The sequence below is a fragment of the Teleopsis dalmanni genome, chromosome X, assembly GCF_002237135.1.
Source record: "Teleopsis dalmanni isolate 2A chromosome X, ASM223713v2, whole genome shotgun sequence".
NCBI classification, from domain to species: domain Eukaryota; kingdom Metazoa; phylum Arthropoda; class Insecta; order Diptera; family Diopsidae; genus Teleopsis; species Teleopsis dalmanni.
In genome coordinates this window covers 87,949,450-87,972,437 of record NC_051848.1, presented here as the reverse complement: position 1 = coordinate 87,972,437, position 22,988 = coordinate 87,949,450, and the positions used below count along the sequence as shown (strand labels likewise).

At 30.9% G+C, this 22,988-nt stretch overlaps 1 protein-coding gene and 1 long non-coding RNA gene across 3 annotated transcripts; one reads left to right on the top strand and one right to left on the bottom strand.

Annotated features, from left to right (window-relative positions):
- Window positions 1-3,264: 3,264 nt before the first annotated feature.
- LOC119662064 lies at window positions 3,265-4,560 on the bottom strand. Of its 2 annotated transcripts, none has more exons than XR_005250689.1 (3): window positions 4,062-4,560; window positions 3,695-3,937; window positions 3,265-3,642 (listed from the first exon to the last, which is right to left on the bottom strand). It is a non-coding gene; the product is annotated as an uncharacterized LOC119662064 (long non-coding RNA). The 2 variants fall into 2 exon arrangements; XR_005250690.1 differs by having other exon boundaries at window positions 3,267-3,605.
- Window positions 4,561-20,439: 15,879 nt separating this feature from the next.
- LOC119688660 lies at window positions 20,440-20,757 on the top strand. The gene has a single exon (XM_038103330.1). It carries the CDS (start codon window positions 20,440-20,442, stop codon window positions 20,755-20,757), a length of 318 nt encoding a protein of 105 aa, XP_037959258.1.
- The last annotated feature ends 2,231 nt before the right edge of the window (window positions 20,758-22,988 follow it).

Here is a 22,988-nt window from a genome sequence, read left to right as displayed (position 1 = left end):
TTTGCAGTTTACTTTTGCAAAGCGCAAAGTAAAAAGTGTTGGTGCAACAGAAAGTGCAAAGAAACCAGTTTTTTGTCAGATATTTCACTTTTCTTTTCATACTTTAATTTTCATTGAAAAGTACTTTGGTGCAACCATTGAGTATAAATATTATAGAGTAGAAATCTGAAAACAAACTCAATTTGCTAAGTAGACCTGTGGGGGCGCGGGTAACAATGTTACTTGAAATAGAGAGCACAATGAATTTCTCTACAACGCTCTATAACATAGTGAGCATGTGCATGTAAGTTTTTTGTTATGATTTTGTTTCCTTGTACTCTATTTTGTACCCTTGTGTATTTTTATTTCATTGAAACTAAATATCACTTTTCAGCACCAAATTTAAATAGAGGAATATATGTATATTCTATTTTATGGTCATAGGCATAGGCATATGAACATATAATTATTTTTGTTTCAGAATTTCCTAGAAATAAAGGCTACTCATGTTTTTTTTAATGAATTTTATTAGTTTTGGGTTTATTCTCATATATTCCTTACATTCCCATATATATATATACATATATACGTATATATAATATACGTAGAGAAATAGATTTTTGGCCCCAAATACGGAAAGAAGATGAGGTTGTAACTGCACCATCAGAATTTGTTAAACATTTTTATATTTATTCTTTTTATTTATTTATTTATTAATACATGAAGCTCATAATATTTACATACATACATATGTGTATACTGAAGCAATTAGTAAGCCTTTACATATACATACATATTTTTAAAAACAGTTTTAAATCAGAATCAAAACAATAAAAATAATAGTAGCATTGTTTCTGATATGAAACAAAAAAAAACCAAACTTCTTTTTACGCTTACAATTTCTTAATTTTGGATGCAAAATTAATACAAACATACCTACATGCTGAGAAATAGAAAAGAAATATGTAAACATATACAGTGATGAACAAAATTATTGGCACAGCAAGCAAAGTGAACTTTTGCACTATTTTTATCCTGTTAATAATGCGATTTTTAATAGTTCAATTTGCTTACTGTGCCAATAATTTTGTTCGTTACTGTATGTATGCTAGTAAAGTGCACATGCAATATGAAAGCACACAAAAAGACTAGAGTAATATTTTTTTCCTACATATACCTTCCTAATAAATTCGCAGAAGCACTGATCAATATAACAAACGACGAAAAGAGTTATTTGAGAGAATCGTTTTGCCATTTACTTTAATATCCAAAGCAATTCAGAAAACAAGACATGAAGAGAATGGAGTGTTTTTTGAGTGCAAAAGGGTTGCCAGCAGCAGCAACCTCATACAAAAATTTGCTTGTACGAGATTGCTACTCTATAATATTTATACTCAATGATTAAACTCTTATAGAACAAAAGTTTTCGGAAATATTAAACCCACAGTCAGCTTAATAAACATAAATATTACAAACATAAAAAAAATCATACAGTTTCTGAAATTAGCTAACATTTATCATAAAATCTAAACATCAAAAATTTACACAAACAAAAAAAAAAAAAAATATCTTATTAATACACAAGACAATACTAACCATAATACGAAACACATAGTTTTAGGACGTGTGCGAGTTAGGATAAGTTGATCCTAAACCAAATGGGAGATTTTTTTGGGATTTTTTGCACTGCACACATTTTGCCATTTATCAAGACGTATCGACACATCAATACATTATCGACACAACTTAGAATTTCCCTCATTTAGAACGCAACTTAGCCTAACTCGCACACAACCTTAGTTTCTTAGAGTAATTATTAACATATGTATTATAATATTTTACTGTATATTCATTCTATACAACTAGATACTTATAAGCATTTAATAATAATTTGTAATAACACATAGCTAAAGGCCTCAGCAGCCAAAGCTATATCTATTCATGTTAGTATTAGTTTTATAAACTAAACTATCATTATTATTAAAAAAAAATAAAAATAAATATAGGTAAATAAATAATAGGATTGTGTATTAATTGTATAATAGGTGATGCTAGATTTTGTGAGTTTTTTGGAAATGATTGTAAAGAAATAATTTCTCACTATTTTGTTATTGTTTTAATTGATATTTAAGTACAATTTGATGTTGTAATATGTGGTATAAATGTAAATTTTAATTTTTAATTTTTAAATTTTAATATATATTTATATATGGTAAATATTTTTTAGAAGATGTTAGGTTGGAGATATAAAGTTTGATATATTTTATTTCGATTTTTATAGATTATAAATAGACTGTTTTTCGAAATTGATTTTTCGATTAATGTTAATAATTAATATTGTAATTTTTCATTGAATATGTAACACTAATATGTTTATGTCCTGTAAATGATAATTTTCTGAGATTCAAGAATTTTTATATATATATAATTTTTATAATTTTTAAAATTTTTTAGTTTTTTCTTTTGTATGCGCGAATATTCACATTTCTTCTGGATGGACTAAATTTATTTATATACATATATTTTTATAGTATTGTTTCATATTAATATTCAAATAAATATTTGATAGATATTATTTATAGTTTTATACGTTTTACAGATGATATATTATTGATCAGTTTTTTGGTTTTTTAAATAATATTAATTTTTTAATGCTATGTTTTGGATGATAAAACACAATTGTATGTGATTTTTTAATATTTTTAATATTAAATATGTAATTTGTAAAGTTTATTATAAATAATTGCGATTTAGAACACTTATGAATTTGATGTAGGAATTTTTAGATAGCAAAAATGTTGAATTGTTTTTAATGCAGTTTTTTCTAAAAAATTTGATAATAATATATATGGAATTTACAATTTGTTTACAAATATTAAATTAATGAAGAGTGATTTAATGATTTATTTTTTATATATGAAAATATTTGTTATTGTCAAAGTAATCTATACGTTTTGGTCAACAGATAATCATAAGTAAAAAACACGTGGATAGTGGTTTAATGTTGATTAGTAAGATAAAAATTTTGATAGTAATGTTATTTATTTTAATTTATAACAAATATTAGTACTACGATATAGTTTATAGTTATAAGTTTTTAATATTATGAGATGACATCAATATGATCACATTCTGAAGTTGTGGCATTTAAGATTGTGTTATTTAAGATTTGTGTAAACAATATGGGTTTAATATAATTAGTGAAGAATGGAATTATTATAGAGTGAGTATAGAGAAATTAAGATATTTTTGTCATCTTTATTTGTCCTGGAAATGGCTGTATATATGGTGTTTCAGGTATGTTTTTGACATTGATTTAGTTAATAATATAAAATATAGTAGATATAAAATAATGTAAAATTGTATAAAATTATGAAAATTGTGAGAGATGTAATGGATAGTAAGTTGATAAAATTATGTAAAATGAAGAGGAAATAATATAAGAATTTATAAATTACTAAGAATAAGAAGTTTGAGATGATTTACCGTTTGATGTAGTTATAGGTTGTAATAATTGTGATGGAACAGGTGGTGTTGAGTTGTTGAAGGATGATACTGTGATTGGTGCTGTGGTGAATATAGTAGTGGTGGTAGTAGTCGGATTTGTATTAGATGGACTGTTGGATCTGTTGTTGATGGTTTTTGGTATATTTGAGGCAATATCTAAAATATAGATGGATATAATATTTAAAAAATATATGATAGATGCAGTTACTTGTTATATTTAATATTGGTGATGAAGCAAATTGATGAAGATTATGCCCATGTTATGGTATATGAGATGAGGTAGTACTTTTGGATAATATATGTGTGGTATGACAGTGATGTGTTGTAGTGTTGGTTAGAGCATGATTGGTGTGGATTTGTGGCTTTTCAAAGAGAATGTCAGCCATGGCTGATTGATATGCGATTTGTAGTTCCTCATCGGTATAGTAGTTGTCCATTTCTGATGTAAAGGCTGTAAAGATGAAAGTAAGATATAGTTTTTATAACTAAATAAAATATTTATACAGATTATAGAGTAAGTAAATGTCATGTTTTTAACATAAAGTTCTAAATTTTCATATTGTCTGGTTATTTACCTTTGTAATGGTTGTTTGGTATTTATTAGATATAGATATAATTTAATATATAATACAGTTATATTAGTATATTTGAATTATATTAACAATGATGGTATAAGATTGTATGAGGATAGATTTTTGAAAAGAATTACGAATTTGTAGTAATTTTTAGTAATAATAATAAATATAACAATTGTTATGTAGGCCTACGAAGAGATTTAGTTTTTGTTACAAGAGTTTAAAAATGTAATGAAGATGGTATCGGCGACGTCCCACGCGGTCCAAGATCACTTCGCGCAGCGCCTGTTTATACGACCAGTTTTTTTGTTGTTTGCCTTATGTAAACATGGCATAAGCTCTGCATCAGACCACATCTCCTGGTTTTATTTAGGTATATATATATACTTATCTACGTATATATACTTTTGTTGCAACACATAATGCACTTTTAATACACTTTCTGTCAACTTTTTTTATTTTTGATTTTTATCACTAATCACGACTAAGAAAAAATTAAACTTACAATGTGCTTTGAACGCACGTTGCCAATGAAAAAATAAAAAAAAAGTGAATAAAGAAAGTAAAAATAAAGCTTTTACACCTGCCGGTCTTTTTGTGGTTGTCTGTTTTGATCTGTGCAAGTTGAGGCGAATTCCACTTAAAGCTTCACTGAAATTTGTGTAGTGAGAGGAGATGGTATTGCCAAATAGGAATAATCAACCAAAATACAAAAAGGCAAGTCATAGTTTTGTGGAAATAAAAGTAGAGTGAGCTTTTTAATAGCTTTTTTAAGATCAAAACCAAAAGAAAGCCAGGAAAAGTCAGCAAAAGCAATTCACGAGAGAAGGAAAAGTGGTGAAAAGTTCTGAAGAACCTTTGGTGGTAAATACGGAATTAACAGAACCACGAACGTTACGGAACAAGTTCAGTTAGGCAAACTGGCCTATAAAATACCTCGCAGAGCTTTGATTCGTTCTTCTTTCTTTTCTGGTGGCTAAAGCTGGTGCATGTGAAGTGCTAATAAAAGTCAGTAATTTAATAGTGAAAGTGATTAATCAGAAATCAGAATTAAATTTAGAACATTTACAATTATATAATTAACATATAAACAATTAAAAATTAAAAGGAAAAAAATGGCAATCAAGTGCATTAGTTTTATGCGAAACTGTGAAGAGATTTGTTCTTAAATATGTTTAAACAATGTGGCATGTTGTAAGTCAACATCTACGTGAAATACGCAGGAGTGTAATATATATTTTTTTACAAATATACATATTAATTTTTGCTAAAAGAAAAAAAAATTACTGACATTGAAATTAAAAGAATTAATGTTGTAAAGTAAAAATATTATGACAAGTCGCGGGTAACAAACTGAAATGATGTCTGAAAATCATCAGTGAACACCTATTACAGTACAATTAATAGAAATTCGGTTTTTGTCAACCCCAAACTCAAAAGAAAGAAAGATAAACATAAATTAAAAAAAAAAAAACAACAAAGAATTAGATATATATGTATATATAAAGCTGTTTTGTGACCAACTATATGTGCTAATATTTGTGATGTTGTGGCTGGTGAAGCAAAGTAAGGAGCAGTCCAGTTAGCGGAAACAACCGTAAGGAACTTACACCGGAAACGAAAAAAAAATTTTTGAGGAAATCAACGGCATCAATACACACCGTTAGGACACAACGGTGTCCAGGTATTCCCGCAATAAACGACTCAGCTTATACAGAAAAGTGCATTTATGTATTTATATTTTTTTTATATTTATAATTTTATTATGTACATTCCATTGTACATTCCAGAAGAGATTGATCTGCTAATTAACTTTTATAGAATTGTGATTAATTTTGTTTTTTGGTTTTTTTTTTTTGAAAGCAGAGAAAAACTGTATTAAATGCTAAGAAGATTAGTTTTGAACCAGAATTATATAATTTATTGAATACAATCTTAAATTGTATAGTATTAAAAAGAAAAAAAAAAGTAATAATACCAAATCCTGCACATATATTGATTAAGAAAGACAAAATTAATACTAAAGAGATATATATATATATAGAAACATATAATTTTTTTTTGCTTTAATCATACATAAACACATATATATTGTTTTTTTTTCAAAAATTGTTTACAAGTTTCAGTTAGGTCAACATCAGCGTGAGTGACGTCATTTCTGCGGCTGTAAGGTAAGCTACGAAAACTTATGTAAAGAGAAAATTTAATATCGCTAATTAAAAAAAAAATCGTATGTTTCCACATGATATTTTTATTTTATTATCAGTGTTAATTTTTTTTATTGGTTTTATTTATTTCGCGGATTTAACAACCATCTTGTGTTCAAATTGCATTCTCTTTATCCACTTAATTTTTTTTTTTTGATGCAAATCACTTAGATTTTTTTTATATATAATTTTTTCTTTTTTTTGTTTTCTTTTTCTATTATTATTTTTTTTATTGTTAGATTTAAGAGTTAAGTGTCCCTTAGACAGCAACGCGCGTTGACAACGCACGAAGTCTTCTCTCGCCATTACACATCAAATTTTACAACAATATATTTATTTTTATATAAATTATATTTTAATTTAATTTTTTTTGTTGGTATATTTCAATAACACAATGCACAATGTGAACAATGTTCATATTTCTTTAACACGAGCGTGTTTGAAGAAATATGAACATTTTTTGATTTTCGTCAACGCATTTCTTAAAATTTCAAATGTTACTATTACACAAACAAATTTCGCATTTCACAAACTAGGAGAAAACATTCTCATGTGAGAGCGATTTTTTAGTATATTTGTTGTATTATCTGGGGAGTTTTTAAAAAATTGTTCGTGTAATGGCAAGCGCGCGTTGACAACGGGCGATGCTGTCTAAGAGGCCCTTTACATATAAATATCTCGTATATGGTTAAGATTATTATAGTCATGAGATCTGCAAAAGAAAAACATGACTTTTGTTGAATATAATGAAAAAATTTTTATACAAAAGCTTTAATACTATGCAAGTAAGATTGGAAATTTTTTTTATTATCATAAAAACAGCATAATATAAAACTATTGTTGAAATATTTTTATAAATGAACAAAAAAAATATTTGTATTTATATATGCTATAATATTCTTTCTTTTTTTTTATCAATATTGTTTTATATAATATAAAAATAAAATCGTATTGAATTTGTTATATATATAAAGAAAAAAAATGTATATATTATAATCTCTTATACTATTGCTAATAATAATAACTAATAAATATGAAGAAATGTTAACACAGTCAGAAATATTTGAAAAATTTATTTTTTAGTTGTATGAAATTGAAAGATAGTCCTCCAAAATTTATCTTAGTTGACTGATATAATTATGGTGTGTTAAAAGCCCTATGTAAAGGGGTAGTATAAGGTTTGTGATAATTTTTTCCTCCTAAGGCAGAGCTACGCGTCAACTGGGTTGTGATTTTCTTCATCATTTTGTTAAGAGTTTTGTTGTTTTCTTTGGCGTGGTTTTTTTTTATATTATCGTTTAAAATCAAAGAAAAAAAATGGATCCCGAGGATAGCAATAACCAGGCACTACCGAATATATTACCAAAGTTTCCCAGTTAGAGGAAATTAGACCCGTCCAGGCTGGTACCGCCAGGGATGTAGACTGGGGAATGGAGAGTACAATTTTAAAAGAAATGGAAGCTGTAGGATTGCCTCGTGGCAGAACCTGTAACTTAGGTGCCACAGGGAGCTGCACAGAAACTCCCACAGCTGCTGCAGTTATAGTGAGAATCGGGAATCGAACTCTTCCCATATTATATGATGAAATTTTTTTCAAATTCATAAAAAAAAAGTAAAAAAAAATAGTGGATGTTGCATAGTTTTTTTAATTTTTATTTAGTATATTAGATAAAGATTTTAAAGTTTTTTTTTTGAAGTGTTGAAGAAAGTTAGGATAATGAAATATGAAGTAATTAGATAATAAGTATATAAGTGTAGTTATTAAAGTAGTTCTGAAGATAAATAGTTATAAAGTAGAAAAGTACATGTATATATAGATATATATATATACATATATGTAATATATATATATATATATATATATCTTATATATATAATTCTACTGTACGTGTGTTGACAGTGAACTTCTCCTAAACGGCTGAACCGATTTTGATGAAATTTTTTGTGTGTGTTCAAGTGGATTCAAGGAAGGTATAGATTTACAATTTGGCCCACTGGATAATATCTTTTTAATTAATTTTTTATTTTTTAGTATCCATATACATTTATATTAGAAATTTAAAATTTATTCATGCTTATTTGATTTGTTTAAAAAGTTTAAAATCTCTAAAATGAATCGTAAAATTGTCGTTGCATAGCTTAAGTGCATTTAAATTCCGCAGCATAATTATAGGTGAGCCAATTTTTAATCTTAAGTTATGTGTTGGTATTCCTGGTATTCCAGCGAATTTAAAAATTCAACAGGATAGCTGAACGATTCATTTTAGAGTTTAAACTTTTTAAACAAATCAAAGTAAGCATGAATAACTTTTAAATGTCTAATATAAATGTATATGGATACCAAAAAACTGCATAATAATTAAAAAAACGTTATCCAGTGGACCAAATTGTGAATCTAAACCATCCTTGAATTCACTTGAACACACACAAAAAAGAAGAATTATATATATAAAGATATAAATAACGTACAATAAAAAACAATATGAATAACATATGAGGCGGATATCGACTATTCGTCACATTCACGAATTGTAATCGGTGCTATGAACAAACAGTGCCAACATTGTCATGCACTCAAATACAAAGGTGAATCGGCCGGTTACTGCTGCGCATCTGGAAAAGTTGTATTGCCGCCATTGAATTCGCCGCCAGAACCATTGAAAGCACTATTGGCTGGACCTACATCTCAATCTAAATTGTTTTTTCGTAAAATTCGCAAATTCTATTCGTGCTTTCAAATGACATCATTTGGAACAACCAAAATCGTTCAGAATGAGATTGGTCGCAATTTTCAATCAACGCTTAAGATTCAGGGCCAAGTGTATCACCAAATTGGTTCTTTAATGCCGATGCCCAATAATGATCCCAAATTTCTGCAAATCTACTTCATGGGTGGTGAGAAGCAGCAAAGAAACGCACGTTGCCAGTACAACCATATCGAGCAGATGGAGGAGCAAGAAATTCTGGGTATTTTAGAACCGTTTTTAAAAAATCACAACCAGTTGGTCCAGTTGTTCAATACCGTCATCAAAGCAGACAAAGTACCATCTGGGCAGCACACAGGCCGATATAATGCACTGACTATTAATGAAGTTTCAGTTGTTATGGTTGGCGACGCATTTGAACGTCGAGATATACGAATACAACGTAGAGATAACACAGTGCAAATTAAGTTACGGGTTCTTTATTTAAATTTTTAAAAAAAAAAATATATTTTATTTATTAATATTTTTAATTACAATTTTTTATAGCAATTTGTAACTTTTGTATTTATATAATATATTTAACTTTTCTGTTGCTATTAGTAACGAGACCGACCAACGACTTTATTTTATTGAGTTCTCCTAACGACTGTTTAACTGAACCGTTTATGTTCAACCTTTCCTAACGACTGACAATTCAAAATTTTTCCTTTGATGCCTGAAGTCGTTATTGAAAATCTGAAATTGGATTTTATCCAATTGAATTCGAGCTTCTAAAATTCCTAAGAATTTTCTAGAAGCGTCTTTTCTCCATCCAATAGGATTGGAGCTTCTATTTGCTAAAGCACCTCGTCAGTGTCTTTAGCTTTGGCGTCAATAGCCAAATGACGAGATTCATGTCCAGTGGTATTTGGACATCTCATCGATCAAGTATTTCAAATGATACTTGATATGTTTTGCACAACATAGTTGCGTCTTGAAAGAAAACAAATTTGTTTTCTTTCGCAACATTGTTGCCATAAGAAGTACAGGCAATAAGCCTGACTGAAATTGAATATACAAACGCTCGTAGCCGTTGTGAGATATCTTGATGCGCAATACATTGATGCGCATACTTAAGATACAAAAATTGTGTAGAACGGCAAAGTGCCGTTATAGTGATGCAGGGTGTTAACTCCCCCCTGCCTAAGATGAATCGTCCCGATTCATGAAGTTAGAAATTTGTTGATCCAAGGCATTGAATACAATGTCTTGATCCTTATCAACTGTTGTCGTCTTCGGTTTAATTTTAAAATATTTGTAGCATTTATAACTACTATACAACCATAGTCAAAAGTATTTACACAACGAAAGTGTTTGTACATATTGCATAAAAACATGTTTTTATTGTTGTTGTTGGACGTCAGTTGCAAAAAATTTTTTTGTTGTCACTTAAACTTATTTATGCAGAACCAAATAAAAAAAGAATTGGAAAGATAACTGTTCATTTGACAAAAATATAGGCAACTGCGCTGATGCTTATTAGTAGTCAAAAGTATCTACACAAAACGTTAATTTCATATTCTTCTTCTTAATTGATGAATTTTTAAAAAATTTTTTTGTTTTTCATTAAATAATATAATTAATATTTGGTTACACCACCTTTGGCATCAATAACTGCCCGTAACCTAGCTGGAATTGATCGAATCCAGCTGCGAATCAATTTGGACCGAATATTCGCTATTTCAATTATGGTATCACTACATTTTGGATTTTTATCAATAGTATTTTGTTGTTTTATGAAGTCTCAAGCATATTCAATGACATTAAGACGAGAGCTCTGTGCAGGCTATAAAAAAACAGTAGGATTTAACTCTTTTAAAATTGGATTAAGTCCACATCCTTGATGACATGGTGCATTGTCATGTTGTAGAACCCAGTTATTGATAGGAAAAGGTCTATTTTCTGACGTCAAGACATGGTTATTTAAAATACCAATATAACCGGACTGATTTAAGGTGCCATTTTTCGGTACCAAATCTCCAAATGCATTGTATGATAGACATTCCAAAAACAAAACCGTGCCACCTTCAAATCTATTGAGTGGCTGCACTGCTTTATTCTTTTGGCGTTGTCGAAAATGCATGGAGTGGTTATCAAATGAACCCTAGAATTGAAATTCAGACTCATCTGTTCATAACACATTGTTTCAAAACTGTATAGGTTACTTAAAATACTTCAAAACAAATGAGAGAATATTTAATAAGATTGTTAGAGTAATATTGACTATTTTGTGCACCACATAGGTATTGATATTAATATTTTTCCACCTCCGATGTAGTGTAGCATCACTAATAATTTTGCCAATCAACTTTTCCGATGATGCTGCTATTTTGCCAGAACTTATTGTAGGATTTTCTACGACTACTCCTAATAATCATGTGCATTCCCTTTGATTCATGGGAGGTTTCCGCCCAGTCGTTTTCAAATTTTTTAAATTTTCACTTATATTCTTATTTTACAATAGATTTTACACAGTTTTATGTAATATTTTGCATAACTTTACTAAATTCGTCGTCGAAATACCACTATTATATTAGGTAACAACCTCAGTTCGCATTTCAACTGATAATTCCTTGGTTTTTATCATTTTCCTGAATAATTTCTGAAATTTTGAAATTTCTAAACTTGTGTAGTTTGTGACAAAAGCCAACAACTGCACTTACTTAAAGGAAATCCTACAATAAATGCTAATTAATATTTTGTGTAAATACTTTTGACGCAAAAAAAATGTGTGTAAATACTTTTGACAACTAATAAGCATCAGCGCAGTTGCTTATATTTTTGTCAAATGAACAGTTATCTTTCCAATTCTTTTTTTATTTGGTTCTGCATAGATATATCTAAGTGATAACAAAAAAATTTTTTGCAACTGACGTCCAACAACAACAATAAAAACATGTTTTTATGCAATATGTACAAAAACTTTCGTTGTGTAAATACTTTTGACTATGGCTGTATAATATTTTTAATATACCACCAATACTATTTATGTTGTTTTTTCAGATAAAACAAATTTATTACATTAACCTAATATATTCATCTGGTCATATATTCATCTGGTCATTTGGCGCGCAAGGTGATCACTCCGCAACTTCTTTTAATTGTTTTGTTTTTTAATCGGAAAAAAGCTAATTTTAAATTTCAATGTATGAACAATCGAGCTATGATTATAAATAAATATAATTTTTAAAAACGGTGCCCGATATTAAACGCTAAATTTCAGGTTTTTGTAATTTAAAAATTTCTTTCTAACAAAATTAATTTTTTTACTTTTGCAAAATAAACAAAAACAAAAATTGAGTTTGCTCATAACAGCTGATAGAGACAGCATATGAAAGTTAACAAAAGTTAATAATTGTAAATGTGGTGTTGCCACAGTATAAGTTTAAGTGTTTTTAAAAACAAAAAAACTTAAATAAAATAAATTTTATAAATTATATATATTAAATTTTAAATAATTAAATGAACAAACTGCTAATATATTGAAAACTATTATATGAGCGAAAAAGTTATACGACGGCATTCTCAAATTAGTGAAAATGGCCTAAATGGCTATATAATGCTAAGTACAGAGGACGTTAAAATAAATGAACAATCCACAACCAAACCTTTACATAAAGAAATTACTGAAGGAAATATATCAAAAATAGCTGGTGAAATTGCCATAGCTAATAAAATAAAATTAATTAATAATCCAACGAGCTTTTCATCCAAAAACGCAAACAATACCAATTCCAGCCAAAAAAAATGTGGAAATACACTGGTGACGAAGAAAGCGACACTCAATCGGTAAGTAGCGTCAAAAGCGCGCCAACAAACACTTCCATTTGTACAAAAAGATTTGGTGAAACAACGCAACCAGAATGGCAACGGGTAAACTCGTCAAAAAGAAGTCGTTCAAGTCCCCAAGGAACTCGACAAAGTTCAAATATCAAACAAAAGAAGCTGGATACCTATTGGTTGTCAACTGAACCTAAAAAAAACTCTAACCGATATTCCGTGCTATATGAAGACTCTCATTCATCAGAAAAGTCCATTGAGCAAAATGAAAAAATTACAATCTCAAAGCCTCCCCCAATATTTGTTGCAGGAGTCGGTAATATAAACCATTAAGGCAGCTTCTGAATGAAATAGCCCCTAACGAATATAACTTTAAAATACTTGCCAACAATGAGGTTAAAATACAGCCTAGTAGCCCAGAAAAATACTCTGCAATCACTAAGGCTCTTGAAGCCAAAAAAACTGAGTTCCATACCTATAAACTTAAACAAGACAGAAGTTTTAACGTTGTATTGAGAGGCATGCATCCTTCTATGCCAGTCGGTGAAACCGAAGAGGCGATAAATAGCTTAGGCTTTAAGGTGGCCAATATAAGTAATATACGTCAACGAACAACCAAAAATCCACTTCCGTTATTTTTATTGGTTTGAAACCGTCAGACACAAACAAGAATATTTTCAATTGTAACAACCTACTGCATTCAAAAATCACTTTTGAAGCTCCAAGAAAAAAACGCGAAATTCCCCAATGCTCTCGTTGTCAGCGTTATGGTCATACAAAGCATTACTGTAAACGAACGCCCCGCTGTGTAAAATGCCCTGGTAATCACTTGACATCAGAGTGTACTCGTAATGTAGTCGACAATGAAGTAAAATGTGTATTATGCAACGGAAATCACCCCGCTAATTACAAGGGCTGTGAAGTATACAGACAGCTTCAACAAAAAGCGTTTCCACCTCTCCGTAAAAAAGGAACCACTAGTCCACCAACGCGCACATAGTTCGTTCAAGCTGGTCGAACATACTCTAATGTCGTAAGCAACGGCCAAACCATCACTAGTGAACCACAAACAAGATCAGAAAACAACGATATGTCAGAGCTGAAAGTAATGCTTAAAACACTAATGCAACAAATGAGTACTATGCTAAATATTTTAACAGCGTTCGTCGCTAATACATCAAAATAATGAGTGCGTTTAAAATTGCTTTCTGGAATGCTAATGGGCTAGCTCATAGCAGCGAACTACAGACTTTCCTCACTGACAAAAATATTGATATTATGTTAATATCAGAAACCCACTTCAACCAAAGAAGCCATCTCAGATTTCCGAAGTATTCTATATACGATGCCAAACACCCATCTGGAAATGCTCGCGGAGGAGCTGCGATAATCGTGAAAAGCGATATTGATCACTCTGTGCACAACAAATACGAAAAACCATTTCTTCAGTCAATATCATTAACAGTTAAAAACAATAAAGGTCCAATATGTATAGCCTCTATCTATTGCCCACCAAACCAAAAAATTAAAAGTCATCAGTTTGAGGAATTTTTCCACACGCTTGATCAAACATTTATAGCTGCTGGGGACTTCAATGCAAAGCATACTCACTGGGGCTCCAGACTAATCACACCAAGACGCCGCGAATTGTTTAAGACTATGCAGGCCAACGATTTGCTTGACGCATCAACTGGTGAACCAACTTACTGGCCAACAGACCACAATAAAGTTCCAGATGTGTCGATTTTTGCATATTTAAAGGCATTTCAAGCTCACTATTATCGATTCATTCCAGTTTAGATCTTTCCTCAGACCACTCTCCCCTTATTATGGAGTTGAACTCTAAAATTTTTGTAAAGAACAAAGAGCCTCGATTATACAACAAAAGAACAGACTGGAGTATTTTCAGAAGCATCATAAATGAAAATTTAACAACCAACATCCCACTCAAAACCGGTACCGATATCGAATCTGCGGTCGAGCAATTTAATACAACCGTACAGAATGCCGCGTGGAACTCAACCATGCATTTTAATGAATACAAAGAAGAACACATAGACAGAGGCATAAAGGAACAGCTACTTCAGAAACGTAAATTGCGACGAATTTGGCAAATAACAAAAAATCGTGAAGACAAAAGACGTTTGAATGAAGCGATAAAAAAACTTAAAGAAACCCTAAGGGAGAACAAAAACAAAAACATTGAAACATACCTATCTGCATTGTCTCCCAGTGATGCAACCGACTATTCATTATGGCGGGCCACTCGTAAGCTGAATGGATCAACGCCACACATTCCACCACTCAAAATGTATAATGGATAGTGGGCTAGATCCAGAATCGACAAGGCTCAAATTTTCGCAGAGCATCTTCAAGGTGTATTTCAACCATACCCGTGCATAAGTTATGAAGACGACACTGAAATTGAGTCTTTCCTGCAAACACCACATCAAATGGACTTCCCGGTTCCTAAAACCACAATACAAGAAATTAAATGGACAATTAAGACTAAAATTAAAACCAAAAAGGCTCCTGGGTACGATTTGATTACTGGCAAAGTGTTGAAAGAGCTTCCAAACATTGGTCTTGTTTTCATCAACCAACTTTTTAATGCTATTATATGTCAAGAATACTATCCAAGTCAATGGAAAGTAGCTCAAATTATCCTGATACCAAAACCAGGTAAACCTTTAGAGTTAGTTACATCTTATCGACCTATAAGCTTACTTCCGGTGCTCTCCAAAGTCTTCGAAAAAATACTCTTAAAGCGTCTTAACCAGATCACCCAAAGTCGCTTACTAATTCCTGCTCACCAATTCGGGTTTCGAAACCGCCACTCAACCATTGAACAGGTAAATCGTGTTTATCAATATGCAAGAGATGGACTGGAAAGAAAAGAATACTGCACTGCAGCATTTATCGATATAACGCAAGCATTTGACAAGGTATGGCACACCGGACTGCTCTACAAATTGAAATTACATCTACCATACAGCGTCTATTTGTTACTTAAGTCTTATATCAATAACCGATATTTCATGGTTAAAATAGAAGACTATAATACGAAAATCTTCCCGATAAAAGCTGGAGTGCCACAAGGGAGTGTACTAGGTCCAACCCTCTACACACTGTTCACAGCTGACTTACCACTTAATCCATCAACGTACACCGCAAATTTTGCCGATTACACAGTGATCATGGCTAAAAGCAAAAATCCAACAATCGCTACTAGTCAGTTGCAAACAAACCTAGATAGCATCCAAGTGTGGCTAAACAATTGGCGCATTAAAGCTAATGAATCCAAATCTGCACAAACCACATTCACTCTTCGCAATGGTTACTGTCCACCAGTCACACTAAATAATAACATACTACCACAATCCGATCACGTAAAGTATCTAGGTGTTCATCTTGATTGGCGTCTCACCTGGAAACATCATATATTTACGAAACGCAAGCAACTGGGTCTAAAAATGCGCTCCATGCACTGGCTTCTTTGCCAAAATTCAAAACTATCACTGAACAATAAAATACTTTTATATAAAGTTATTTTAAAACCAATATGGACCTACGGTGTCTCGATCTGGGGAACAGCTGCTAAATCTAATATAGCGATATTGCAAAGATTTGAATCAAAAATACTTCGTTTATGTGCGGCTGCTCCATGGTATATTCCAAATAGCACTTTACAGCGCGATCTCCACGTCCCATCAGTGTTTGAAACAATACAAGCAGTCAGCAAAATCTATCGTATAAGACTATCAAATCACCCGAACCCACTGGCACACGAGCTACTATCAGACATCAATCATCCACATCGACTAAGAAGATTTTCTACGTCGGACTTGCCAAGTAGAACCCTAAACATGTGAATCGTAATTGTAAACTCACTGAAATTAAATATTTATAACCAACTATTTACTCACTATTATTAGTCATCATTATTATTAGTTGTAATTTAATCTTTAGCGATGTTTACTACTGAGTGTCCCGCACATGTCTACAAATCACTTTTTCTATTTTTATGTTCATAAATAATACTGAATGTTCTTTTACAGATTGTATTTATATAATAATATTAAAAAAAAAAAAAAAAAATATTTGAAAAATTAAACTGGATATACATACATTTGCTTAATAATTAGAATAGAGGAAAAATATATTTTTCTTATTAATTGTGGCTTTGCTAAAAGAAAAAATGCCAAGATTTAAAGCAAAAACAAATCCTTCTAAATACACACAGAGAAGTCAAACTATGCGATTAAGACGAGAAACCAGAAGTTCTGAGGAACATTTGCGAAACAATGACACTGATAGGGAACGGATGGTGCAGTTGCGTTTAAATGAAACTCAGAACCAAAGAAACCAACGGTTAAACGGAGATATATCACGACATAGACGAACCCGTCAACACGTAACTGATGTAAATAGGCAACAAAATCGAGAGCGCATTCAAAAACAACGTGCATTGACCTGGTCATCGTTCAAACGTCTTGCATTTGAATATGATCCAGTAATAGATTATTCAGCAAATCCCAAAATTATAGTTGGCGAAATGAATATTGAATGTGGATATTGTCATGCATTAAAATTTAAAAATGAAACACCTGGAATATGTTGCGCATCAGGAAAAATGGTATTGTTTTCATTGAATCCACCACCCGAGCCCTTGAAAACATTAATAGCTGGCATAACATATGAGTCAAAATTATTTTTGAAAAAAATTCGAAAATTTAATTCATGCTTTCAAATGATCTCTTTTGGAGCAACAAACGTAGTTAAAAATACAAGTAACAACAATTCCAATGTTGAAACAACTTTCAAAATTCAAGGTCAGGTTTATCATAGAATTGGTTCGTTACTATCGATGCCCGATGAGGACCCCAAATTTCTGCAAATTTACTTCATGGGCAGTGAGGAAGATAGAGTAAATGCAAGATGCAACTATAATCATATTGAAATAAATGCAGAAAAGGCAACAGTTGCATCTTTAGAAGCGTTTGTAAATGAGAACAATCAGTTAATGAAATTGTTCAAAGGAGTGTCGAACAGATTACAAAATGACAATTACATGATTGTAATCAAAGCCGACAAAGTATCAGTTGGAGAACATACACGACGATTTAACGCTCCAACTATAAATGAAGTCGCTGTTGTAATAGTTGGCGAACAGTTTGAAAAACGAGACATTAAAATTATGCGTAGAGATAAAATATGGCAAACAATTGAAGATACTCATCGTTCATATGATGCATTGCAATAGCCCCTAATATTTTGGGAGGGAGAAGATGAATATCAAATCAATATTAAACAACGAAATCCATTAACTGGTGTGTAGTTTTGTAACTGATTGAATAGATTTCCGTTTAGTAACTATTTAATAAATTATTTTCAGGTGAAGAAACAAACAAAAATATTAGCGAAATGAACTATTATTCATATCGTTTGATGATCCGAAACCATGAAGATAATCACATTTTAAAGTGCCGTCAATTATTTCATCAATCGTAGTCGATATGTACGCGAAAATTGAAAGCGAACGATTGCGATACATTCGATTCAAGCAAACAAAATTGCGTGCAGAAGAGTATATACATCTACGCGATGCTGTTAATAATAATATAGATGGGAATTAGGACCTTAGTAATATTGGTAATGTGTTCATACTTCCATCTTCATATACTGGCAGCCCACGTCATGCATATGGTCGACCAGATTTATTTATAACATATACATGTAATCCGCAATGGGATGAAATAAAAAAATTGTTATTACCTGGACAAACGCCAATTCATCGTCCCGATATTACCGCACGGATGTTTAAACAAAAATTAAAATCTTTGATTGATTTAATTGTAAAACACTCTCTATTTGGAGAAACACGTTGCTGGATGTATTCTATTGAGTGGCAAAAAAGAAGTTTGCCACATGCTCATATTTTAATTTGGTGTGTTGAAAAAATCAGACCTGAAGAAATTGATAAAATAGTTTCTGCAGAAATTCCAGATCCAAATGTTGACAAAGAGCTATTTAAAATTGTGACAAAAAATATGATACATGGTCCATGCGGAAATTTAAATATGACGTCATTTTGCATGGAAAATGGTAAATGCACAAAAGGATTTCGAAAAGATTTTGTTAGAGATACGATAACTGGAATTGATGGCTATCCTATATATCGCCGAAAAAATTTGGAAAATGGAGGCCAATCCTTTTCACTAAAGTTGAGAAATATTGAATATGAAGTTGAAGTAGACAATAGATGGGTAGTGCCATATTCGCCATTGTTACCCAAGATATATAAAGCGCACATCAATGTAGAATTTTGTAGCTCCGTAAAGTCAATAAAATAAATTTGCAAATATGCTCATAAAGGTAGTGATATGGCAATATTTGCAGTTCAAAATATAAACGAAAATGATGAAATAACACGCTACCAAATGGGCAGATATATCAGCAGTAACGAAGCCATTTGGCAAATTTTTGGTTTTCAAATACACGAACGAGATCCAGCTGTAATACATTTAAGTATACATCTTGAAAATGGTCAACGTGTTTATTTCAACGAACAAAATGCAATAGAAAGGGCATTAATAGCACCAAAAACTACGTTAACCGAGTTTTTTGAATTGAATAAACAACACAATATTTTTGGGAAATTCGCAAAAGTTTTGAGTTTTGGGCAAAACTCGGAAGTTCCAACATATTTCATATGAAACAAAACTTTAAAAAAGTGGCAGCCACGTAAACGAGGTGTTGCAGTCAATGGTTATCCAGGATTATTTTCAGCAAACACACTGGGTCGTTTATATACTGTTCATCCAAAACAATGAGAGTGTTTTTCGTATGAGTATTTGAGAACTATCAATGGTCAGCTATACAATACATATCATGATGCATGTAGAGAATTGCAATTGCTGGAAAGCGATAATCATTGGGACATCACGCTCCGGGATGCAGTATTAAGTTTTTTTCCACATCAAATTCGTCAATTATTCGCCATATTGTTGGCAACATGTTTTCCAAATAATCCCAAAGAATTGTGGGAAAAATATAAATGCTCAATGAGTGAAGATATACTACATAGACATAGAACAACAAATCATGACTTAAATATTCAATTCAATCGTGAAATTTATAACGAAGCTTTGATTATGATCGAAGACTCATGTTTACTTATATAAAATCAACCACTTAAATTATTAAGATTGTATTCGCCAAATTGTTTGGCAACCGATCTATTTAACAATGATATGCAGCGCGAACTTCAGTATAGCTCAGAAGATTTGGTTGAATTTGTTATAAGAAGCGAACAAATCTTAACGCAATAACAAATCTCATTTATGATCGGGTTTCGAACGCAATTGCGGCAAAAGAAGGCGGCTTTTTTTTCTTGGATGCACCAGGTGGAACTGGAAAAACTTTCTAAATTTCAGTCATTCTACAATGGTAGATGACAGTGGTAGATGAAAACGAGATTGTGAATTATCCCACTGAGTTCTTGAATTCGCTTGATTTGCCAGGACTACCACCACACAATTTACTTTCAAAAGTTGGTTCACCAATCATTTTATTACGCAATCTAAACCCACCAAAATTATGTAATGGAACAAGATTAGTAATTAAAATAATTATGGGGAATTTATTATGGGAATTGAATCAACAATATTAAGTGGAAAATTCAGAGGAGAATATATATTGATTCCATGCATACCAATTATACCAACCGATGTGCCAATTCAATTCAAACGATTGCAATTTGCAATTCGTTTAGCATTTGCGATGACAATTAATAAATCTCAAGGTCAAACATTAAAAGTATGTGGACTGAATTTGGAAAATCCATGTTTTTCGCATGGGCAACTATATGTTGCATGTTCCCGTGTTGAGAAACCTTCTGATCTCTGTATATACGGTCAAAATGGCTTAATAAAAAATATTGTTCATGACTTAGCTTTAAAATAACGTAATAGCTCATAATAAAAATGTTAATATAATATTAAAAAAACCTTTTTTCATTTAAAAGTAGTGCTTATAAGGATTTGAAGTAACATGAAAATATTTGTAACATAAGTAATGCATGTGGACTTTTTTTTAGTTCAAAAGAAAAAATCAATTTAAAATAATTTTAGCATTAAAATGCTTAAGGTTAAGTTGAATAATAACAAATATTATAACTCAACTGAGCCAGAAAAATTAATTGCAAGGGGAAACAACGTTCGCCGGGTCAGCTAGTAATATTATACAATAACATCTAGCATTAATAAGAGAACGATATACATAAGTCATTAAAACACGCTGCGATGAATACGAATAAATGTGTCCCAACTCCATGTAAGTACCAAAATCTGTTAAAATAATAGCATATAAATCAAATCATCTATAGATCATCAGTTAAATCCCTAGACAATTTGATTTAACTACAGCACAATTAGCTAGAAAGTAATTTATTAATATAAAAATATTTAATATGTATATATACACAAATTAAAATAAATATGTATGTAATAATATATAAAATGAACGTTTTATTTATTATTTTCCAAATCAGAAACTAGTGAAAAGACTAGTTCCACGGTGTATCCTACGGGGACAATTGACACCGGCAATGACAACTCAATATAAAATTCACCAATTGAGCACACGTAAACTGCATTAACGCCCAGTTAGACGACAGGTAACGTAAGAAATTAATTCAAAGCGAAATGCATAACCAACCAAACCTGCGTATTTGATAGGAACGAAATAAACAAAAGCGGCGAACTATATACACAGGTATATAGGTATATAAATACTCAGGTTTGGTTGGTTGTGCATTTCGCTTTGAATTAATTTTTTACGTTACCTGCCGTCTAACTGAGCCTTTATGAAGTGACTAGTACTTACAGGGCTAGAAAGATGTTTTGTTCTATTTATTTTGTGAAGAAATCAAAAATATCTGCTAATCGCTACCACAATTTCAATATAAAAGTAATGGAAAGCCGCAAGATGTATGTTCCATTATTATTACTATTTATACATAAATAATTATTTACGGAATTTACCTCATGTCATATAAGAAATATATCCAAATAAATAAATAAATATATGAATAAATCAATGTTAAATAAATAATATTAAATATTAATTTCTAAATATATGAAAAATATATGTACTATATTCATACATATATAAACGTATAAAATATATATCTTAGAATTATTTCAAGCACAATATAATATATCAATGCATTTACGTTTCCGTTCTATTAAATATGAAGTTGCAAATAATTGTTCGAAATAATTGTTTTTCAAATTTCTTTCATTTTACAGTTTTATTCATAACAAACTTTTTCTTGCAATTACCTCGCAAGAAAAAGGAATGTTTCTGTGCATTCCTAGAGTTATATTATTATATATAAATAAATCAATATAAATAAGAATACATGATTTATGGCGCTTACCGGCTTAAATATGTTTTCGTTCAGATCTGCAATTGACTCCAAGTCATCAGCGCTTGTTGTGCTTGACTCCTGAATCGAACAACTCTTCGACAAATCTTTATCACTTGAATCCTCAGGATAGCTCCTTCTACTTTCATCTGCACTTGTATCATCGATTGTTTCTGTGCATTCCTAGAGTTATATTATTATATATAAATAAATCAATATAAATAAGAATACATAATTTATGGCGTTTACTGGTTTAAATATGTTTCCGTTCAGGTCTGCAATTAAATCCAAGTCAACATCACTTATTGTGCTTGGATCCTGAATCGAACAACTGTTTGTCATAATTTTATCAGAGTCCTCAGGATAGCTCCTTCTATTTACATCTGCACTTGTATCATCGCTTGTTTCTGCGCATTTCTAGAGTTATATTATTATATATAAATAAATCAATATAAATAAGAATACATAATTTATGGCGCTTACCGGCTTAAATATGTTTTCGTTCAGATCTGCAATTGACTCCAAGTCATCAGCGCTTGTTGTGCTTGACTCCTGAATCGAACAACTCTTCGACAAATCTTTATCACTTGAATCCTCAGGATAGCTCCTTCTACTTTCATCTGCACTTGTATCATCGGTTGTTTCTGTGCATTCCTAGAGTTATATTATTATATATAAATAAATCAATATAAATGAGAACACATAATTTATGGCGCTTACTGGTTTAAATATGTTTTTGTTCAGGTCTGCAATTAAATCCAAGTCA